The sequence below is a fragment of the Bos indicus x Bos taurus genome, chromosome 9 (genome assembly GCF_003369695.1).
Source record: "Bos indicus x Bos taurus breed Angus x Brahman F1 hybrid chromosome 9, Bos_hybrid_MaternalHap_v2.0, whole genome shotgun sequence".
NCBI classification, from domain to species: domain Eukaryota; kingdom Metazoa; phylum Chordata; class Mammalia; order Artiodactyla; family Bovidae; genus Bos; species Bos indicus x Bos taurus.
The window spans coordinates 50,367,531-50,388,901 of record NC_040084.1 but is presented as its reverse complement, the minus strand read 5'-3'; the positions used below and the strand labels follow the sequence as shown (position 1 = coordinate 50,388,901).

General features: G+C 38.7%; 2 protein-coding genes across 7 annotated transcripts in view; one reads left to right on the top strand and one right to left on the bottom strand.

Annotated features, from left to right (window-relative positions):
- The window catches only part of USP45 (ubiquitin specific peptidase 45), a 58,694-nt gene extending 49,380 nt beyond the window's left edge, over positions 1 to 9,314 (bottom strand). For 4 of the 5 annotated variants that reach the window (XM_027551344.1, XM_027551346.1, XM_027551347.1 and 1 more), the window contains exons 1-3: positions 9,252 to 9,314; positions 4,556 to 4,665; positions 1,026 to 1,198 (exon numbers count right to left, since the gene is read on the bottom strand). In XM_027551344.1, the coding sequence (XP_027407145.1) occupies positions 1,026 to 1,198; positions 4,556 to 4,655 (273 nt within the window). In that variant the 5' untranslated portion in view covers positions 4,656 to 4,665; positions 9,252 to 9,314. The remainder of the gene's footprint in view (positions 1 to 1,025; positions 1,199 to 4,555; positions 4,666 to 9,251) is intronic. The other variant, XM_027551345.1, reaches the window with a different exon arrangement.
- A 113-nt stretch (positions 9,315 to 9,427) lies between these two features.
- TSTD3 (thiosulfate sulfurtransferase like domain containing 3) overlaps positions 9,428 to 21,371 on the top strand; it is a 30,744-nt gene continuing 18,800 nt past the window's right edge. Inside the window, exons 1-6 of one of the 2 annotated variants that reach the window (XM_027551342.1) lie at positions 9,444 to 9,459; positions 11,012 to 11,076; positions 13,774 to 13,984; positions 16,352 to 16,525; positions 16,623 to 16,782; positions 17,091 to 17,435. In XM_027551342.1, coding sequence (XP_027407143.1) covers positions 13,912 to 13,984; positions 16,352 to 16,525; positions 16,623 to 16,782; positions 17,091 to 17,163 — 480 coding nt within the window. In that variant the 5' untranslated portion in view covers positions 9,444 to 9,459; positions 11,012 to 11,076; positions 13,774 to 13,911 and the 3' untranslated portion in view covers positions 17,164 to 17,435. Of the gene's footprint in view, positions 9,460 to 11,011; positions 11,077 to 13,773; positions 13,985 to 16,351; positions 16,526 to 16,622; positions 16,783 to 17,090; positions 17,436 to 21,371 lie in introns of those variants that run through there. The other variant, XM_027551343.1, reaches the window with a different exon arrangement.

The window sequence follows — 21,371 nt, the reverse complement described above, 5'->3', positions numbered from 1 at the left end:
AAAAGTTTCAGAAAGCAATTTAGATTCTCATTAAACTCAACTTCTTGCAGAGAGGCTAATTTAATTTACTTCTTGTCATACAGTAAAAACAGGCATGAGCCAAGTTAATTTCCATACCATTTCTCTGATGCACAGTGGAACACTGAGCATCTTCACAGGGCAGCAGTGCCCGTCCCCTGTACACACACTTCTAATACTCTACACACTTCACCCAACTCCACTGAAAACTACTGAGACTCAGACCAATCACAGTAACTCCCATCACCAGGTAAGTAAAGAAATGAGATTCAATTTCTGTCAATGTGCCATGAGGGGCAGTCTAATGTATGTTTCTGAAAAAGTTTTACATATGGGAAGGGATGTACTTTTTGCCCTCCTTCTGACCTTTGGGGATTGCTGTATGATACATAATGCATGAAACATCTTCGACCATCCTGAAACCGTGGAATAGGATAGCACAGCAGAAAAATGGAAGACATCTCAGTTTTTAATGTTTTTTCCACTGAAGTAACTGACTCAAGAGTGACCCTACTTCTGGCTTTCTATATGAGATAATAAAGATAACTCTTATTGAAAAATATACATATATACTTTTAATTTTCTTTAAAAATTTCCTTGTTAATAATATCAGTTGCGTCTAAGCTCTTAAGAGAAGATACTCTGCAAAAAAAAAAAGAAAAACCACTTCACGTAGAAAAGAAAATGAATCCCAAAAGATTTCTTAAAAAGGCTTGGATCCATTTCCTAAGTAAATACAAATAGGTAAAGGAGGGTCCACATATGAGAACTACTGCAAGTAGGTTGGATTCCCTTTCAAAATACTTATAAACCATGCACTATAACTTTCTGAACACAATGTACATTTTACTTTACCTTAAACATTTCTAAGCTTGGCCTTGGAGAGTTCTATCTAAACACAGAATAAATTTATCTTAAATTCTAAGCACTACCAACAGTCCAACTCACAGCGAGCAATTAAGGAAAATATTTAAGACAAACTGTCACAGAAAAGAGACTTTTCTCACCTGAAAACCACACTTGAGGCACAACCAGATATCAGGAAGAAGTACTGGCTGTCCATCACAGAATCTTCTTTCTTTTACACATTCCAAGCAAACTGACCACAGGTTCTCAGCTATTGCTTTTTTTACATGGTGCACACTGACAGCATGACTTATATGTTGGCAAGTGAAACCTACTGAAAGAGGCAAAACAAAATTTGAACATCAGCAAGCAAAAGTCAACAATATTAAAATACTATTAACTAAAAAGCACAAAGATTCAAAAGACAAAATAACTTAAAAGAATACAAATGATTCCATTTATAAAACATCTGTGAAATAACATAATTATAGAGTTGGAGAACACATTAGCAGTTGCCAGGGACTTTCGATGGAGAGCAGTGGTGTGGCTATACATAAGCAGAACTCGGAGTGGCCAGAGTGTAGTCAAGTATCTTGACACTGCTGGTTATAGAAAGCTATACGTGTTATTAAGCTATACACACACATACATACACATGTATGTACAACTGGTGAAACCTGAATTAGCTCTAAGCACTGTACCCATTTCAGTTTCCCGGTTTTGATGCTGTGCGATAGAAATACAAGATATTAAATCAGAAGAGATTGGATGAAGAGTGAATGGGGCCTCCTTGCATATGTTTCGTACCTTCCTGTGAATCTAAAATTAGTTCAAAAATTAAAGTTTAATAAATAAATTAAGAAGATTATTTATTGAGCAGCTACTATGCCTCAAGCATTTTGAACATATTTTCTTTCCACTAAGATACACAAGTAAAAATTTTTCCCATGGGCTAGCCCTGCTGTGATACTATTTTCACCACTGCTGAAAGAAAGAAAAGAGAGGAACAAACAACGGCATAGTTTGCAGGAACAAGAATTCTTCTCAATGAATATTCCCGAATAATGAATATATTTTGCATGGCCATTAATTGTCCTTTATAACAGATTCCAACTATGTGCACTGTGTGGAGACAAAAGGCCAAAATGAGCAAATATGTTCTTAATTCTTCAAATAACCATATTTGTCTCCCAAGGGCTCAGTACACTTCCATTTTTCCTAAATAACCGAACTCTTCAATTTCTCCACCTCAAATGTCCAAAATACCAAACCTACAGCTATCTGCCAAAATCAAACAACAAAGGCAGAGACTGAATACCTTGAAGAGGGAAACAGGAGTACGTACATTTCAATTTTCTCTACTTTCCTTTCTGAACATAAAGCATTCCTTTTTATCTACTGGTTAATGAGACTAAATATTACTTCCATTTCATTCTGAAGACAAAGAATGTGACAAATTAAAATACATAATTTCAACAAAAGTAAAATGTAAATCTGATAAAAGATTAAAACTTCTAATTTTACACCAAGAGCAAGTTGTAAGAATTGGCATAAAAGAAGTAATTCTGAAGTCCTTTGGTTGAACAGCAAAGATGCATGCCATTGAAAAAATGCATCTCTCTCTGTTTAGACAAAGACTGATAAAAATGACCACACAAGAACTAGAAATGGTTTACCAAAAGTCATCACTTTTTGAGTTTTTATATTTTAAAATTCTAAGGGAAAAATCATTCCACACTCCTTTTGAATCATCTCTAGCATAAAATGTAGCCAAGGTACAACTTAACCGTCTCTGACTCTACAATTCAGACATACAAAACTGAAATTGTTAATGAATTCAGAGATAAGTGAATGCAAGATAAAAAGGTTCCAGGTTCTTCAATTAAACTTACTAGCTTTTAAATATCTCAACTGTATATACTTTTTATAAGTATAAACAAATTTAAAAGTCTGAGGTTTTCCTATAAGTGTTTAAACAGTATTTACTACCTTCTGTGAGGAGGGGAAATGTGAAAAATATCCTTCTACATTAATAAGTAAATTTCCTCAGTTTCCTGCAATTTGTTTAATCATATAATTGTCAAATTTTCATTTGACAAACAGGTCCTCTAGAGATTCCTGAATAAAAATATAAAAATGTATTAAAAGCAAATAGTTGTTTCACATTCATAAATCAAAAGCAATAATCAAAATCTTCACATTTTAAAAATATTAATAAAAATTTTACAAGGAGGGCTTCCAGCGTGCGAATGGTGACATAAAATCAACACTTCCCCTTTCTCCTCCCCAAAACTATCCAAGGGCAAAAAGAACAGAAAGCAGAAATGCAAAGTTCATTCTCAGAGCAACCAGGACATAGCTGAAGCCCAAAGTCACAAATTAAATGGGAAGACTTCCACCTCAAAGCAGTGGAGATCAAACAGGAGTGCGCACAGAAGGAAGTGCAGAGACCACCACAGCAGTGGATTCAGAGAACCACGCGTGCTTTGCGCTTACAGAACAAAACCTACATCTCTGTGCTGCAACAACAGTGGCAGGAGCTCCCCTTTATCCAATTTTGTTTTCAGAAGAAATGAAAGAAGGGGATTTCTCATTCACTAAGTGAAAATAAAAAAGCAAGCCATAACGGCAGAGAACAGCCTTATTCCTACGGCAGTTGGAAAGAAGCGAGAGAATTTGGGTTCTGAAAAAGCCCAGGACTGAATAATCCTGGTAGTTGGAAAGAAGTAAAGGCTAACTGGGCTCAAACTCAACAGTTAGGTCTCAACAGTGCTCTGGCCCTCCTTCTTACACAAATATTCTAAACCAAACTGGCCCAAGAAAGGCAACTCTACATGAAAGAATAGGTAATCAAAGAAAATCAAAGCTTGTGTGCTAAGATAGTAAGAAAAAGGAAGGAAGGAAAAGCAAAAATGGCAGCACTATCACTGCCATGAGAGGAAAACACACACAAAAAAGTGAACACTTGAGGCTCAAGTGGCAACACAAAGGGAAGGGACCAGAGAGTTCAGGAAAAATAAATAAAATGAAGGTAAAACCAAAAAGAAGATGAAAGAGACACTGCTGAACACACTAAAAAAAAAATAAAAATGAACAGCAGACAAAAAGAAAAGGAAAACAGGAGTTTTAGAGGCTTTAAGAAAATACGGTAACTAGGGTAGATAGGCAAAAGAGTTATAAGAATAATCAAACCCCTGAAGAACACCGTATTAACAGAACAAATATTTAAAGACATAGTTCAGACTTCCCTCAATTCAACAATCTGTCCTGAAACACTGTCCAAGTTAAAAACACTCAAAATGGAAATAACAGATTAAAAACATCTTTTTTAAATGGAGAACTGAACTGGTAAAGTCAGTAAGGAAAATCCTCAGAGGCTAAAACCCAAGGCATGAGGCTAAAGAGAAAGACAAACCAGGAAGCCCCTCAAGGTCATCAACCAACCTCACTGGCTTGAGGGCTCGGTTCTAATAGTCATGAGAAACAACAAGAGAAGATGCCAGTTCTAAGTTACTTTATAAAATAAACAAAATCTCAGCAAAAATGCCAACAGGGTATTTTGGAAATCGACAAGCTGATTTTGAAGTAATGCAGAAAATGGCTAAAATAAAGAGCAAAGGATTTATTCATTAAAAGCACATATGATTCGTCCTCTGCAACACTGTTCAGGATGCGAGACATCATAACTTACCAGCAACGTCATCTGACGAGTCTTCATCGTGAGGTATAGGAGGCCTTTTACTTCTCTTAGCTTTCTCAGGTGAAGCTTTGGATGGCTCTTTCACCCGCATCTGTTATTTACTGAAAAGATTGGGGGTTGGGGGGAAATACACATTAATCCTCAAAATTAAAAATTGTATGTATTTGACTTAATGCATATTAAAATGACTTCAAGTTTAACGAGCCTCGTAAATTAACAGAGGAGAAAGAGGGAAACATCAGCTGAAACTAAAGAAATTTTTATTATACCAACACACAAAGGCCACATTACATCTGACTTTAACCAACAGTTCCCTACATGTATGATGTCCAGGTGAATTAAAAAAAATAAACTTTATGCCACCTCTGATTCCTGTGCTCGCCTCGCCCTTTCTCTTTTTTCACCAGCTAGGAAACAGTGGGAGCTGGAAAAGCCTCAACAAGCCAGGGATGGATGCCAAGTGCCAAGCACAGTACAGACACCCTTCCTGCACTGTACGACCCAGTGGACTACAGAGAGAGAAATACATTTCCAACTTTTTAAGCTCTTGCCTTTTTTGTGTGTTTTTTCCCCATTTTTTAGTTATGAAAAATTTAAAACTATCACACAAGTTGAAACAGCAGTATAACGAACACCATAGACTATCTAGAGTCCACATCTGGAACATTCTGCCATATCTGTTTTATCTAAATATCAATGTGTATATAGACATATCTACACATGTATGTGAGTACATCCTTTTTTGCTGAACTATTTAGAAGTTGCAGACAACATATATTCCTTAAGGAGATTCTCCTATACAGTCACATCATTATTTCTAAGAAAATTAAGAGTAATTCCCTAATATCATATCTTATCATATTCTAATTTCTTCAGCTAACCCAAAACATCTGCTTTTTTGAATAATGATTCAATTGGTTACAGCAGTATCTTAAATCGACAGCTGTTCTTCCTGCAAGAAATGGGAGAATAGTGTTTCACCTCCCTAAGACCCTGGCTTTTTTAAGAGATCAGGACAGTGCATATGAGTCACATTGGAGAGCCTCTCAAAGTGTGGATTTTGATTCAAGTCTAGCACAGGACCTGAGAGTCTGCCTGTCTAAAAAGTTCCCAGCAGGAAGCCACTGCTGGGTCCACAGACCACACTTTCAACAGCAAAGTTGTATAATGTCTCACACAGAATTTAATTTTTTGTTCATGCTGTTATTTACCTCTAAATATATTTTTAAGAAATCTCTTATATTTCATAAAAATTCAAAGTTAATTCTAAAGGTTTTAGATAGAAGTTAATGCATTTTTTAAAAACCACTATATCCCTGGTAGCTCAGCTGGTAAAGAATCTGTCTGCAATGCAAGAGACCCCAGTTTGATTCTTGGGTCAGGAAGTTCCCCTGGAGAAGGAAGAGGCTACCCACTCCAGTATTCATGGGCTTCCCTGATGGGAATCCACCTGCAATGCTAGAGACCTGGGTTCAATCCCTGGATTGGGAAGATCCCCTGCAGGAGGGCACAGCAACCCACTCCAGTATTCTTGCCTGGAGAATCCCCAAGGACAGAGGGAGTCTGGAGGGCTACAGTCCACGGGGATCGCAGAGTTGGACAAAACTGAGCAACTAAGCACACACATATCCTAAATCCTACCTAATATCATGGTGCTACCTGGCTAAGCTATACTGTAATTTTTGTGGTTGTGTATATGCTTTGGTTGATCAAGGTAGAACAATCACTCAATTCAATAATAAATTCTGAATCCTGATTTAGTTGTACCAAGTTCCACATAAGGAAGCTTTTGAGTTTACCATTTTAAAAGCCATTTCCTTAGGCCCAAGGGTCATCACTATTGAACAACACTGCAATAAATTAATGCCTTCAAGGTTACAGAGATGAAGAAGGCCTCCAAGTTTCTGACCACTTCATTTCTTTCTGCCTTCACCCTCCAGACTACTTCATTAACTTATGGCTACATTTCAACCTCACAAAATCACTAATTCAAGTATTCCATTCTCTGACCACAACTTCAAATTCTGCCAGCTTGCTTGATCAGCCACTCCTATTCTCTTTTAATGCCCAGGTTGAGAAGAGGCTACATCTCAACAAGCCCTTAGCAGGGAAGGGAGGAAGAGAAGCAGAAAATCTAGCGCTGGTTCTTCAAGCTTTACTTGCAAATGGTGCAAGTCTGCTTATGTTTTACGGGCAAGTCATATAGCCACATTTAATTTCAAATAGACATCGTGGGGAAAGGGAGGGGTGAGGGTAAGGGCAGGTGTACAAAGAGTACAACCTTATCATGTACCTAGCAAGAACAGAATACGTGTACACAGCCTAATGGCTAGTATGTCACCCCACTAACAATCTCAATCCTAGATGAGCCAATTAACCACGTTCTCCATGACAGTATCCAAAGAGGCTGGAGAAAAAGTCTTGTACGAAAGGCGACTGGGTCTACTAAATTAACAACCACAACTGCAAACAGATCAAGACATCCCATTATCTACTACAACTTCTGGTCAACTTATTACACAGCAATCTGAAATTGTTTTCACTCTCCCAATCTCCAACTCCTCTCCCTACTCTTTCAAATATCATCTGGTCTTCTACTTTACTGACAGAAAGGACACAAAAGAGATTGCAAATCAGATATTTCCACCCTTAAACTTACACACTTACCATTGTAACTATTGTTACAACTATTGTAACTTGATGTCCTGAAAAAGAGATGGGCATGACTAAGAGCATCCAAGAAATATGGTCCATAAGAAACTGGTCATATTTTTACACCCCCCACACAGCTAAACTTGAAACTTCCAATGGTGGCTCAGATGGTAAAGAATCTGCCTGCAATTTAAGAGACCCAGGTTCAATCCCTGAGTGGGGAAGATCTCCTGGAGAAGGAAATGGCAACCCACTCCAGTATTTCTGCCTGGAGAATCCCACGGACAGAGGAGTCTGGCAGACTACTGTCCTTGGGATTGCAGAGTCAGACATGACTGAGCAACTAACATGTGCACACACTGGTAAACTCTTGATAAAGACGAGCATTAATACATAGCTAATCCTGGCAGAGGAACCAAAAGAACCAGATACTTAGAATCTATAAAAGACTTATGCCTTTTCTCAAAAACACTGACTCAAATGTGGCAATGTAGTCAATTTCCAGTGATTTTTCTGACACATGCAATATGTCTAAACATAGAGTCATTTTGGACAGTAACCTACTATTAAGCAGTCACTCATCTGTATAGCTTTCTTTTTCAATTCCCCGTTCACGTAAAAAGAGACAAAATTAAAGTCCAATTATTACAAAAAATTCCAATTATTAGAGCTTCACACATTGCATATCATCAATAATGTGTCTGGGGAGTTCGAGATCACTCTCACATGTGGAGGTTTACTGCAAGGACTCACAAGACCTAGCATAGAGGTGTACTCACGGCTAACGTTTATTGCAGCAATGTAGTGTGAACACACAGACTAGCATAATGAAAAACACACAGGTGAAGTCTAGAGCAATCCAAATGCAGGCTTCCTTACCATTCTCTCCCTCCCAAGACTGGTCAAATACCCTACATCCTTCCCCCAATAAGTAATGTCTGTGCAACGTTTCTGCTCACAGAAGCCCATTACACACTCACGGGTGCAGGATTTTTATGGGGCTAGTAACTTCTGGATAAACCATGTCTTACAGAATAAACCATATTGTTCCCAGGCAAGCCAAGCAAGGGCTAACCTTGCAAGCAGACCTTTTTAAGGACAGCAGTCTCAGGCCTGCTATGTTAAGTCTTTTCAGCACAAATAAATTATGGCCATTTTTCTCAGGTGGTTTCCTAATAAAACTTTCCAACTTCCAACTTCTGCATTACCCTAATATCTGTCCATAATGTAGGATGTGCAACTAAACTGTTTATAAGTTGTGTTTTTTTTTTTTTTTTTAAGGCCATGCATGTAGAAGCCCATATTCTCAAGAAAGAAAAAAAAAATTATTTTCCTACGCTTGGGCCATTATTTTCTGCAAGGGTGCGAGGGGAGAGAAGAAAGGGACAAAAATTCTTTCAGAGGTTTAAAAGGGTACCAGGCTCAAAAAGATGACCAGCACTCACTTTTTCGTGCATCACACTCGGTTCTAAGGACTTCAATGATATTAACCCACTTCATTCTCCCAACCACCAATCACTTTATGAGGTAGGTTGCTATTATTTCCCCCATTTTACACTTGAAGAAAGACAGCCAGGCGTTAGGTGATTTGCACAGGCCAAGAGCCAGTAAGTGGTGGATGGTGATCTGGACCCAGGCAGTCCATCTCCAGGGTTCCTAATACTACACGATGCTTCCAGAAGACCTTGGTAAGACACGCTTTCTCTGGTCTCTAACAAAAACATCCCAAATTCCCGAAAAGAAAATGCGCCGCGAGGCTGAACGCGGAAGGGCGGCCGGAAGGTTGCTGGGTCGCCGCCCCGCTAGGTCAAGGTGAGGCGGCCCCGTCCCGCCTCCCCGGCTCCTCCCGCTGCCGCCCCGACACCCTGCCGGTTCCGCCACTCTTTCGTGGCCCTCGGTGACCGCCTGGAGCCCCCAAGGACCGAGAAAGGCGGGGAGAGGGTTCTCTCCCAAGCCCTTCAAGCCACAAAGGGCCAGGGTTACATAAACGAAGTTGGACAAAATGAGGCAATCCAGCACCGGACCCGCAACTCACCCTGACAGGCCGAGCAGCCGCGTCCACAACCCCATCAGACTGCGCCTGCGCAGCTGCCCCTCCCGTCGGCAGGGGCAGGGCCTCGTGTGCCCGCCCCAATGTCCGGACAAGTTGGGACCGCCCCTCGCGTGGCGGCTTACCCGGAGTTGGGCGTGGACACCCGGCTCTGCTGGCTGCAGTCGCAACTGCTTCCCGTACTTACACAGGAGTAGGTAGACCCCAGCTAATCTTAGGGTAACCTAAATAGACTCCTCATTGGATCCCGATAGAGCTTGGAGTTTGCCCACCTCCCGAGTTCTCGGAGTGGGGTTTAAGTCCCACTTGTGGCTGGACACCCTGCCCAGACTGCCTCCGACTTCCGTGCTGTTAAGTCACATCTGACATCATACGTTTTCTTGCCTTTTTTCATTATTGTTGCTTTACCTGCCGTTCTTCTTTATTTGAAAATTTCCTGACCTATACCTAAACCTCTTTGAAGCTCGATTATTCAAAGTGTTTGCACTTTGCATATGTTTAGTAAAAGTAGTTGGTTGAAAAATATTTTGTTTGAATGATATAGCAAACATCCACCCTAGTTATGGATAAATGCTACGAGACATTTCGTAATGTCTTTAGATTCGTAATCTTTAGCAGTTCTTAAGACAAGGGACAGATGTGGGCTTATGGAGAGAGTTTTGGATTACGAGTCAAAAGTTACTACAAATAAACCCCCCCAAAACTGATTTTCTCTTTTAAAAACTTTGGTTCATTTCTTAAGAAATAGTTTAAATTATTTACAATTATTTACACATAGAGAACTTGGCAAAGGAAGTTATTAGACTTTGGCATTCTGTGTATGGAAACCATTCATTCAACAAATACAACTGAATACAAATATGTGAGTCATTGTGCTAAGTATTGGGGTACATAATCATGTATTAGGGTAGGGAATCATGTATTCCCCTAGGGAAAAAGAAAATACTCCACAAATAAGCCCAGGTTGTGTTGTAATTTTAAAGTAAAAAATGTCTGCTTCATAAATGATTTAACATTGGATTGGAAACAGAACATGGAGGAAAAAAGGACATGAAAATGAGCAAATCTAAATAATTTGAATACTAAATTGCATTATAGGGGCTTCCCTGATAGCTCAGTGGTAAAGAATCTGCCTGCCAATAAAAGAGATATTGGTTCTATCCCTGATCAGAGAAGCTCCAACGTGCCACAGAGCAACTAAGCACCTTGAACTAACCACAACTAACCACAACTATTGAACCTGTGCTTTTTAACCAGGAGCAGCTTGAACCAGAACCCCATGTGCCCTAGAGCCCCTGCTTGGCAGCAAGAGAAGACACCTCAATGAGAAACCCACTAACCCCAACTAAAGAGTAGCCCTGGCTCACTGCAAGAGAAAAGCCACAGCAACAAAGACTCAGCACAGCCAAAATTAAAAATAAATAAATAAAGGACACTATAATCAAAGGAGTTTTTTAAATATATCATGTACTGGAATCCAATTTACCAGGAAAAAAGGAGGGGACTGAATCAGAATATGAAATTTTAAGTTCTCTCTCATAAAAAGAAACTTATGAATTATGCAAATCATGATACAATACTTAAATTTTTCTTGAAAATGATGAATTTCCAAAGTTATTTTGATTTCCAGCAGATGTACCCAAATCTCCAGAGACTGCAATTTCCATTTCAAAATTTACATGAGTTAAGGGAAATTGTCTAACAGATTTTGTTTCTGATGTTCTTCAAATTATTTATCTTTTCAGTTAAAGTGAAATTTATTATTCGATGGATGCTTCAAAGGAGGGAAATTATTTTTCAATAATACCTAGTAAGTATACTTTTATTGCTATTGTCAAGACATTATGGAAAAAAAAAAAGACATTATGACAAAACATCAAACAGAAATATAAGTGTGCTTAAGGTCAGCTGTATATACATTTCAAATAATGTTAAATATCTTAATATTACCATCACTGTTGTCTGGAAATGTATGGAGTACTTTGCTAAGCTATAGGCTATACATATATTAAGCTTTTATCATGTGTTTTAAGAGGTACATCCTTTATTATAAAAGTAATACATGAGAGTTTGGTATAACGTTCCTCATCTTTTCTGCCTTTCCACATTCCCATTCTCTTCCTCAGAGGTAACATTTCCTCTCCTCTATTTGCTGTTTCTTGTGTATAGTTTCAGGAATTGTCTTTGCACATGATATGCATTTGTACTACATTTTTATATGATTACCATTTGTTAAAAGAGATCATGGTCAGGTTAGATTACGGTCTACCTTCTATTCTACAACTTGATTTTTCTTTTTCACTTGATTATATATTTTGAACTTATCACCATACTAACCTTATTCTTTTCACTGGTTGTTTAAAATTCCACTGGATGCATCTTTTTTTCCCAATCAGCCCCCTCTTGGTGTACATTTATCTGTGAGTACTTGTGCAGGTATTTTCAATAAGTGATTGGCAGTGAAAATGCTGCATCAAAAGAAGTTTTGACAGAAACTCTTGAAAAAAATGTTGCATGAAAGGCAATAAATTTCCTAATTTTTCATTGAATTATCTAAAATGTGGGGGCTTGATGTGGATTTAGAAAGAAATGGAAAAAGTGCTAAGTCTCTTAAGAATCCCCTCCTTTCCAATTGTCTTTCACCTGCATTGTGGCAAAAAATAGAATGAGTTGTTTGAGAATGAATGATTGATATCAACTCAGCACTAGTAGACCTCTCCCAGAAAAGTTACGTGATTTCTCTCCCTTGCATCCCACTTTAAGCCTTATTTCCTTCCCTCAAACTAACTCTGAACGAAGAACTTGGGACATTTATTCAAGGAGCAATGATCAGTACTTCTGTTTGACAAGATCTTTTTGCTCTAAGCCTCTTAAATAAACTAAGTTTGGCATTCTGCTGGTTACAGAAGGACAAATTCATCTCTTCAGGAAAAAAATTAAAAAAACACAGAAAAATATTTCTCAAATAAGTAGCCATGAACACTTGAAAAAGAATTGTTTAGTAATAAATGCTCTTGCAAAAGTATAAATTAGATTAAATGTGACTCATTGAAGTACATCGTTTTCATATTTGTGTCCTTTCTACTTGTGGTTTATGATGGGGATCCTACAGAGAGTACTTGAATCTACAGTATTTAATGATATCTTAGTTCAAAGTTAGGCCACAAAGTAGATTTCACAGAGACTACGGTTAAACTCCAAATGACTTGGAAAAAACATAATTGTAACTGATGTCATTGGTATAGAAATCTGAAGTGGTTTTATTATTAAAATATTAAAACTGAATAATTTAAAACTACACCCTTCATGAAATTATTCATTGGATTCATACTTTAATAATGCCAGTTGGAAGCTTATTTTTAAAATTTTCACTGTGAATCAATTTGCAGTTAATATGGCTTTCATTATCCTTGGGAAACAAAATTGAGAATAAAAATAAGGTAATAAACCAAGTTGAAAACAAATTTAAAACAAGGTAATAAACTTTATCTAACAGGCTTAATATGCTCTCCCCACAACTACATACAATGTGTTCTAATTCCAAGAACCTATTATTATATTAGCTTACACGGCAAAAAGATTTTGCACATATGATTAAGATTATCCCAATGGTCTCACTGTAATCAAAGTTCCTTGTGAAAGAGAGGCAAAAAGGTTAGGAGAAGTGGACGTGACAACAAAAGCAGAGATCAGAGTCAGAGAGAGATGTGGAGATGACAAACTGCTGGCTTTGAAGATGGAGAAAGGGAAAAATAGCCAAGGAATTCAGGCAACCTTCAGTAGATGTAAAAGTTAAGTACAGAAATGCTCCCCTTCAGAAGGACCTTCAGATTTGCTGACACCTTCAGACCTTCAGAAGGACCTTCAGAAGGACCTTCAGAAGGACCACAGACTTGCTGACACCTTAATTTTCACCAAGTGACTTCTGACCTATAAAACTGTACATAATAAAATTGTGTTTAGTCAATAAATTTGATAATTGTTACATTAGCAATTGCAAACTAACACACTTAGTTCAGTTCAGTCACTCAGTCTTGTCCTACTCTTTGCAATCCCAAGGACTGCAGCACACCAGGCTTCCCTGGCCATCACCAACTCCCAGAGTTTGCTCAAACCAACGTCCATCAAGTCGGTGATGCAATCCAACCATCCAACACATTCATGTTATCATCAAATATAGTCAACTATCATCATGAGTGAGGAAAAGATGAGATTATCTTAATACTGACATCAGTTGGAGTCAGCTATGGGAGTTAAGAGTGATTCTTAGCAAAGTGTCCATGTATTAAAGTTTGCTTTAATCCAATACATAAGAATCCTTGTTTTGAAGTAAACCGGAGGAATTTCTTACTTTATACCTTTAAATATTGCCTTCTATTTTCTTTTCACTTTTAAACTTTGCCTCTCCTTAAAAAAAAATAATTAAAAATTTAAAAAAAAAGCCCATACCTCAGTTTCTTCCCAACCCTAAATTTCTTTCCCATTAATATTTTAAATTTTAAAACAGGGCACGTTTCTGTTCGCGATTACTCCTAGTGGCACTACCGGGTTCGGCCAGCGCCTAGTTGGAGGGCGCTCGAGAGCCCGGCACCGCTCGCCGCGCGGCCGGAAGTGAAGGAGCAGGAGAACGAAGTGGTTAGCAGCGATGGTGCTGCAGCGCCTGCTGCCCTGGAGTACTTGCCGGACGATCTTCGGGTCTGCGGAGGCTGTGCTCTGGGGTGAGTTCAGTGGTCCCCGAGGAAAGGGAGGACGCCTAACCACGAGCCCCTGGGAAAGGATGGCGTTCGTGACCGTGTTTGCTTCTTTAAGGCTTCCAGTTAAAAGTCAGACCCAGTACACTTGAGCCCTGGGAATGTAACACCCACTTACAGTCCTTGTTTCTTCAGATTCCGGGCTACTGGGGTCTGGGGTTGCTCTCGGCAGACGCAGAGAGGTAAACATGACTTCAGGGGGCTCTCGTGGGAACAGTTAGAAAGCTTTGGTGCTTGACTTGAGCAATGAAGGTCAATTCGCGACTCAGGGAAATGAGCCGAGTGGCCAGTTCCTGCCTTGGAGAGTGGCAATGAGAAGCCGTCTTGCGAGTTTTACTTGTGACCCACTAGAGAGCAGCACTCACGGGTTGATCAAACCCAGATACCTCGTTCGGCCTGTAATAGTACCACAACTGGCCGAACAGAAGCCAGAGAAGCGAAGGTGGTTAGTGGAAGAGGTGGTCTAGAACTCAGAGCAGACCTCCTGTCCCTTATCTCTGTTTAATATGCTGCCTCTCCTTTAGCAACAACTTTTGTGGATAAAGATACAGGGGCGCCAGTGTAACACTTCCCCGCCCCAGTTATTCCCTTGTAACTCGGTACAGCCTGTGTAGTTGAAGATGTGTCATTCATACAAATTCTGTTATTTGGTTTTACCTTTAGTCTGCAATCATTTATTGAGCTCCTAATCTGACAGACATCCTTCTGGGATACAGTTTACTTCACCAGTTGGGGGTGAAGGTGAAAGTAGCTCAGTCATGTCTGACTCTGTGACCCCATGGGTCCATGGAATTCTCCAGGCCAGAATACTGGAGTAGGTACCTTTCCCTTGTCCAGGGGATCTTCCCAACCCAGGGATTAAACCTAGGTCTCTAGCATTGCAGGAAAATTCTTTACCATCTGAGCCACCAGGGAAGCCCATTTGGGGGTAAGACAGACACAAATAAACCATCACCATACACAACCCAGTCAAGTGAGACTGCATTGGAAAGGATGGAGTTGGAGGTGTTAGAGAAAAGGTGCCTGTTTCATTTTTTTAAAAATACTTGTAATACATGATTATATTCATTAAACAATAAAGCAAAAATTATATTAAAACAAATAAAGCACACTCCTTTATATACTCTCCCCAGATAGGAGTATACCTATATAAATGTATGTGCTTCCCAGGTGGCTCAGCAGTAAAAAAAATCTGCCTGCCAAGCAAGAGATAAGGGTTAAATCCCTGGGTCTGGAAGATCCCCCAGAGTAGGAAATGTTAATCTGGGTATTCTTGCCTGGGAAATCCCACGGACTGAGTAGCCTGGTGGGCTACAGTCAATGGGGTCACAAGACTCGGATATGACTTAGCAACTAAACAACAAATCTGTGTGTGTGCACACTCAGTTATGCCTGACTTTTTGTGACACCATGGACTGTAACTCACTAGTCTCCTCTGTCCATGGAATTTTCTACACAAGAATACTGGAGTGGGTGGCCATTTCCTTCTCCAGGAATCTTCCCAACCCAGGGATCATGTGTCTCTTGCATGTCCTGCATTGGCAGGCAGGTTCTTTACCAGCTGAGCCACTGGGGAATATTTAATATATAGTGTGATCTTCTGCACTTACTCTTCTGTAATTTTTTTTCTCACTTAGGTATTCAGAAGCTTAGGTATTCATGGCAGTACATAAAACTCTTTTAACCACTGCATATATCCCATAACTATGAATTACCCTAAAGCTAGTCCCTTATTGATGGATATTTTAGTTTCCAATTTCTTTGCTATTATTAAAAGTTCTTCAAAAATTATCATTGTACACGCTTCTTTTTGTATATGTACACCCTTCTTTGTGTATAAGTATTTTACGGAAATGGATACGTAGAAGTGGAAGTGTTTGATCAAAGGGGAAGTGGTAAGTGACATTTAACAGGGTTGTAAAGGAGGCTTAGAGTGCCTGGTAGAGACGAGAGAGAAAGGTGTTCCCTTCAGAAGGGAACAATGTGCATAAATCATGAAGGAAAGGTGAAAAGAGATTATTGTGTACTGTATAGATTATTTAAACCTCACAGCAACTCTAAAAGTTAAATAATATTATTTGATTTTACTCTCCCAGAGAGTTTAAGTAATCTGCCCAGGGTCACAGAGCTAAATGGGCAGGCCAGGATTTGAACCTTGATTTATCTGACTCTAAAACCCCTGTTCTTTCCACTATGAAAATGAAACTTTATATAAGAAGTCAAAAGATTGATATGGTGAGCTGACTTGAACATGAGGAAAACTCCTTTGACTTACTCTTTCCAGATAATAACAGTGTCATTTTGAAGATAGCTAATTTATTTTATTCTTTCCAGGTTTGAAGTCAATAAAAAGAAGCTGCCTCAATTTTTGTACTGCTATTTGTGAAGGTGTCACTTATAAGGAACTTAAAAACCTCCTGAAGTCTAAAAAAATTATGTTAATTGATGTTAGAGAGCCATGGGAAATTTATGAGTCTGGAAAAATCCCTGGGTCTGTCAATATACCATGTAAGAGATGTGTTTTAACCTGATTTGTTAGGAAAACATACATCCACTAATTGACTGTATCTAAAATTTAAATGAAATTCTTAACATTTTCTTTCAGTGGATGATGTAGGTGAAGCTCTACAGATGAACCCAAAGGACTTCAAAGAGAAGTACAAAGAAGTAAAGCCATCCAAATCTGACAGTCTAGTGTTTTCTTGTTTAGCTGGAGTGAGAAGCAAGGTGGCTATGGTCACAGCAATATCTCTGGGCTTTAACAAGTAAGTAGCTTAAGGATAAAAATGGGTTTAGGATATGTACTGCAGTGTTTCATAGGCATATTTTTATTGGTCTACTGAAGAATTTTATACTTACTATATTAACAGAAGTATAGAGTACAGATTATTATTGACTGGCTGTACTTTTCATTCTATGATCCTTTAAATATGCTTCAAGTGTAAATATTATGGTGAAAAGTCAATGCACTGCTAAATCTCTAAAGTCATCTTATCTCTAAAGTTCCTGTGAACCTTGTGCTGTAAAGCAGGAAAAATGGTTACAGCACTAATTATCTGATGTATGTTTTTAGTGCTCAACACTATGCTGGAGGATGGAAGGAATGGGCAACCTATGAAATTTCAGAGAAGAAACAAGGAAATTGATTTTTGGAATATAAGCTGACCCTTTCCTTGTGTACATGCAGCCCAGAATAGTGGAATAGGCAAAAGAATAAAAATGTAGCCCTGGAACCACTGGTTAATGGGAAAGGGAGTTTGTATATGTCAATTATTTTTTGTTGAATCTTTTTCTCACCTATAAATGGGGAATACCACCTCCCCCAGCCTATTTCCAAAGGCTAATGATGATTAAGGTAATGTATGTGACTCACCATGTAAACATAAAGGCTTCTAAAGTAAAGGGATTCTAAAATTAATTTTTAAATATTTTAGTAGTATTCAATCAGTTCAGTCGCTCAGTCGTGTCCGACTCTTTGTGACCCCATGAATCGCAGCACGCCAGGCCTCCCTGTCCATCACCAACTCCTGGAGTTCACTCAGACTCACGTCCATTGAGTCAATGATGCCATCCAGCCATCTCATCCTCTGTCGTCCCCTTCTCCTCCTGCCCCCAATCCCTCCCAGCATCAGAGTCTTTTCCAATGAGTCAACTCTTCGCATGAGGTGGCCAAAGTACTGGAGTTTCAGCTTTAGCATCATTCCTTCCAAAGAAATCCCAGGGCTGATCTCCTTCAGAATGGACTGGTTGGATCTCCTTGCAGTCCAAGGGACTCTCAAGAGTCTTCTCCAACACCACAGTTCAAAAGCATCAATTGTTTGGTGCTCAGCTTTCTTCACAGTCCAACTCTCACATCCATACACGACCACTGGAAAAACCATTGCCTTGATGAGACGGACCTTTGTTGGCAAAGTAATGTCTCTGCTTTTGAATATGCTTTCTAGGTTGGTCATAACTTTCCTTCCAAGGAGTAAGCGTCTTTTAATTTCATGGCTGCAGTCACAATCTGCCGTGATTTTGGAGACCAAAAAAATAAAGTCTGACACTGTTTCCCCATCTATTTCCCATGAAGTGATGGGACCAGATGCCATGATCTTCGTTTTCTGAATGTTGAGCTTTAAGTATATTCCAAAATACCCGGTTACTTGTATTACTTAATCATAATGTGTGACCAGGTGTTCAGCATAGCTTCTATACTCTTCATCAAAGAGGCTATGAGCTAGACCAGTAGATTACCAAACAGACTTAACCTTAAAATACCAAGAATCTGGGATGAAAACTAGGTGAAATATGAACAATGAAAATATATTAACAATATGCAAAGACTTATGGCACTATGACCAACATGGTAGTGATACAATTTGGAATCTAAAAAGGTAATATGATCTATAGAGATAGTAATCAGAACAGTGGTTGCCTCCATTGAGGATAAGAGATTAACTAGAAAAACGAGGAGGAAAATTTCTAGGGTGATGGAAGCACTTTCTATCTTGATTGAGGTGCTGGGACACAGGTATAATCATTTGCCAAAACTCACTGAAGCAAACATTTTTAAACTATAACTATCTGTAATTATATCTCAATTAAAAATAATGAAAATATTAGAAGAAAGTTTAAATGCAAATGATTCCCACTAGCATGAGTATATTCCTTTAGAATGTTAGGTCTTATACTTGTTCATATACTGGTGAGTGGTAAAACAACTTTGTGCTTTCTTCCATCTGTCTCTTCAGACCCATCTGTTTTTAGTCTCATTTATATAGTCACTCAGAACATGCAAGGCCTGGAAAGTAAACTGTAAAGACCTGGTTTTTGTCCTAAATAATTTATTAAGCTATTGGAGAATCTGGGGTAGAGATGTGATGTTATCACCTTGAACTTCTATTTCTGACACATCAGTCTAGTTTCTAGCAGAGCAAACTCCCTACAAGAACTAGAAAAGATGGAAAATACATGTAATACACACACACACAGATACACTTTTCAATGTTGGCTCATCCTCCTCAGCTTTCCTTCTCCCCAGATCATGACTCTTCAAATCCTTGCTGCCTTTAAGCAAATTATATAAACAAATATTACTAGGGCATATATATTAACAAAGTGAGTATATTAAGAGCCACAAGCTCACAGAGAAGAAAAACTATAGAGAGTGAACTGCAGTTGAACTACTTGACCCAACAAGGAATAGGTAAATACGTCAGGGTAAAGAGTCTGCATAAACATACCAGGCTTTTAGTTAAAACCCCTACTCCCAGAAGGCAAAAAATATTCAAATAGAAAGGAAATACTACAGAACACAAAATTATCTGTGTATACTTAATATATACTGAATATAAGTTTAACAACAATTATGCAGTTTACCTGGGAGGATGATGGGAGTAGAAGTCCCAGGCAGGGTGGTGGTGGGGTAGATGGGAGTTGGAATGGAGAATAGGAGGTATGCAGGAAAAATTAAATCTTCAATAGTAGGAAGTTGCAATGATATTTACAACTGAAAAAAATTAAAAGAAACTGGAGGGTAAGCAGAGCAGGCAGTAAAGTGAAGTGTTTAAGAGCCTGGGCCTTGGAGTCCACTGCCCAAATTTTAATAAAAATCTAATCCAAGCTCGCTGGGAGAAATATCAATAACCTCAGATATGCAGATGATACCACCCTTATGGCAGAAAGCAAAGAAGAACTAAAGAGCTCCTTGATGAAAGTGAAAGAGGAGTGTGAAAAAGTTGGCTTAAAACTCAACATTCAGAAAACTAGGATCATGGCATCTGGTCCCATCACTTCATGGCAAATAGATGGGAAAACAATAAAAACAGTTATACACTTAACTTTTGGGGCTCCAAAATCACCACAGATGGTGATTGCAGCCATGAAATTAAAAGATGCTTACTCCTTGGGAGGAAAGTTATGACCAACCTAGACAGCATATTAATAAGCAGAGACATTACTTTGCCAACAAAAGTCCATCTAGTCAAAGCTATGGTTTTTCCAGTAGTCATGCATGGATGTGAGAGTTGGACTACAAAGAAAGCTGAGTGCTGAAGAACTGATGCTTTTGAACTGTGGTGTTGGAGAAGACTCTTCAATGTCCCTTGGACTGCAAGGAGATCCAACCAGTCCATCCTAAAGGAAATCAGTCCTGAATATTCACTGGAAGGATTGATGATGAAGCTGAAACTCCAGTATTTGGCCACCTGATTTGAAGAAGTGACTCACTGGAAAAGGCCCTGATGCTAGGAAAGACTGAAGGCGAGAGAAGGGGATGACAGAGGATGAGATGGCTGGATGGCATCACCTACTCAATTTTTGGGGACATGAGTTTGAGTAAACTCTGGAAGTGGCGATGGACAGGGAGGCCTAGCATGCTGCAGTCCATGGGGTCGCAAAGAGTTGGACACGAGTGAGGACCTGAACTGAACTAAATCCAAGCTCTTGACTTGTGATTAGGTAAATTATTTAACTTTCTGTTCCTGAGGACAAGAACATCTCTGAAAAGACTGCCTGAGAATTAAATGACTTCATAAGGTAGAGAGCTTAGAATATACTTGTTACATAGTAAGTAAGTGCTCAATAAATGCGATAAGCATGTTACTTGAAAATGTGGAAGTAACACAACAGCAAAGAAATGACTATAAGTTGCTCTGAGAGCAGGAATAAAAAGCAGAGAAAATGGAACTGGATCTGACATTTTCCTTATGTCTTATAGCAACACTGTCCAAAAGAATTATGATGCAAGCCATTATGTGATTTTTAATTTGCTTACATTTAAAAAGAGATAAAAGAGGTGAAATTAATCTTAATATTTGTATTTACTCCTAGGTATCTAAAAAATCATTTAAAACATATAATCATTATAAACAAAGTTGATATCTTACATTCTTTTGTACCGAGTATTAAAATTCAACATATATAGCACATTTCAATTCAGACTAGCCACATTTTGAGTGTTCAGTAGCCACACGTGGCTAGCGGCTGTCTTACTAAATAATGCAGCCTACGCTAATACTTAACAATACACATCCTCAATGGCTGCTAAATAAAGGAAGAGACAACCAGCCATTATATGCCTCCTGAGGGAAAATATCCATACTTTATACAGTAGTTTATAAAGAAAAAAAAGAAAAATTGAGCCTGAACCTGATCAAGCTTTTGCATTCCATTACCAATATATAGAAATACAGAGAAAAGAACACGTTAAGTAGCACCTCAAAGATACAATCAGCAAAGTACATATGGTGGGAAATTCTTAGTGAACAAGCAAACCAAAATGGGGAACTTCTGAAATGAAATAAAGGAAGAATCCAAGAATTTTAAAAGATTTATCAATGAATTACACATATGGTCTATATTTAGATCCTAA